General features: G+C 48.2%; 1 protein-coding gene across 1 annotated transcript in view; it reads left to right on the top strand.

Moving 5' to 3' along the window:
• The first annotated feature begins 144 nt into the window (after positions 1 to 144).
• Positions 145 to 2,187, top strand: part of LOC118326016 (NMDA receptor synaptonuclear signaling and neuronal migration factor-like) — a 24,133-nt gene continuing 22,090 nt past the window's right edge. The window contains exons 1-2 of the mRNA XM_035658900.1: positions 145 to 238; positions 1,169 to 1,199. Coding sequence (XP_035514793.1) covers positions 145 to 238; positions 1,169 to 1,199 — 125 coding nt within the window. The remainder of the gene's footprint in view (positions 239 to 1,168; positions 1,200 to 2,187) is intronic.

The following is a 2,187-nucleotide window of genomic DNA, read 5'->3' as shown; positions in this document are numbered from 1 at the left end:
TGAAGGGATGATGGGGTAGGGGTCGAGGGATGGGGGAAAGGGTCGAGGGTTGAGGGATGAGGGGGTATAGGAAGGACGGGTGAGGGTTGATAGAAAGGGAGAAAAGCTGGTAGGATAGGTGGATGGAGGGAGGAGTTCGGCGAGATGGTCAGGAGGAACAGAGTGGGTGTTGAGACGCTGAGTGGGGGAACCGTCTCTTATCTCTTCGTGAGCCCCCAAAGAAACTTCAGCAAGACAGGTGCGCGTGAGCGTTTTTGATGTCGTTTATGTCATTGCGAATGTATGTGAGATAAGCAGGAGAAGACCATCGGCCGAGGAGTTTGATGATGTTGTCTGGGATTCCCTGCTTGGAAGCGGAGGAGGCAGCTCCAATGCGGAAAGAATGCCCAGAGAACGATTCTGGGGATATTCCTGATTTGGACAGGATTTGACGAAAGTGCCGGTGGAACCAGTTCCGTGTGGCTATTTTACCGGTCTCAGTGATGAACAGAGGGTCCTGTGGGGAAGCTCTGCTGGCTAACCTGGAGTTGGTGTATTCTAGTATCGGTTCAAAAGGACTCAAATATGAGTCTAGGCGGAAGAGGTGGATTGGTTGAGGTAGACCGGACTGGTTGGTCTTGCTGCGTTTAAGGGGGTAAATGAGGGTGTCGTTGGAATGAAAGGAAATGTCAGACATGGAAGCGTGGTGAAAAAGGATCATATTTAAGGGTAGAAGCTGTAAATTTGGAGCAGCGCAGAAAACCGCTGCGGTCCCCATTTAATAAGAAGCTGTTGTTATTGTTGGGGAAGTTCGTGGCTGAGGTTTCCTTTGTTTAAAGTCACCAAGGACAAATAACTTAAAAGAGTCCGGGTTTAGCTCCACTCCGACACGACAGGGGTGTGACTGTGTCGGCGGAGCATGCGCTGTTGTGTCCTGCAACGGTTGGCCTGCGGGTGGAATGTAACACAACCAGAATTGGAAGATTAAACGAACTCGACTCGTCCCCCCGGTAAAAAGAACTTGGACTGACTGTAACGCAGGCTTGCTCATTCTGGTTCTCTGCGAAAGAGTCTTGCGAGAGCTCTCGTACAATTCGCCCAGAAAAACTCTCGCGAGCTGTAGGATGCCTGGATGAGTAGTGCGGAAAAACATTCAGCCACATGTACTCCGCCCCATTTCTCCACTCAGCTCACTTGGTTCTCGTCTCCACGCATGGAGTGTGAGTACAGGTTTCTCTGCTCTTCTCACCCATGTCAGATGCATCCATTTGGACATGGCCTCCCCCCCCTACCTCAAAGAAAACTTATCAAGCCCACAAAACGAAGCACACGCTCCTGTCCGTCACTCGCTCAGAACCTCCTCCCAACATACCCAGAACCAGGACTCAGGACATTGGGAGATAGGGCCTTTTTGTGCTGCCGCGCGGGGACGTCTGTGGGGAGATGCCGCTCCCTGACGCCTGAGGCACAGCAATCAAGCTGACTGTTTTTTTAAAAACAAGGTCTTAAGACATTTCTTTTTTAGCAAGCTTTTGGGTTCCCTTTTAGAATGTTTGTTTTTTTGTTAATTTCTCTTTTCTCCTTTGTGTCTTGATTTTCTTATTGTTATTTAATTATTTTTTATTATTTTTTTTGTATAAAACTGCTTTTTGTTTTCTAGACCTGTACACTTTGGATCGCTCTTGAGTTGAAAAAGGCATTATATTAATCAATGTAGTATACTATATAGCTATATATATTATAGTAGGTTTACAAGTTGATGAATGAATTTCCAGATTAGGAGGAGGGCGGAGTGGCTGTTGGATCACTGTCACGATCGTTACCCACCAGCTTACGTGTTGGTGTAAAACAGAGTACCTCCCATCCTTTTTTGCCGGGGAGTTCTGTGTTCACGATCCGCTCTGAAGGATTGTGAAAGCCTGCCAGCTGCAGCGCAGAGGTCGTACCGAATCCACACAAGCCACGTCTTCTGTGAAGCATAAAACAGGAGAGGAATGAAGGTCTCTTGTTTTTTTTTTCCCAGAAGTAGCTGAAGGTTCCTCTTTTATTGCAAAGTGAATGCACGTTGGGAGAATAATTCCAGTTTAACGGTGTGCGATGGGTCCGCGCTGGCTGAGATCGCGTTGGAGCAGCCACTGGCAACGTTCTTCCCTCTCCTCCCTGCTTTTCACTGCCGCGAGCAAAAGCGGTGAGCGCAACTTTGACACA

Source organism: Morone saxatilis, unplaced genomic scaffold (genome assembly GCF_004916995.1).
Source record: "Morone saxatilis isolate NCDOM2014 unplaced genomic scaffold, NCSU_SB_2.0 Contig16, whole genome shotgun sequence".
Taxonomy (NCBI): domain Eukaryota; kingdom Metazoa; phylum Chordata; class Actinopteri; family Moronidae; genus Morone; species Morone saxatilis.
Note: the sequence above shows the minus strand (reverse complement) of the source record. Positions and strands in the feature narration are given on the sequence as shown.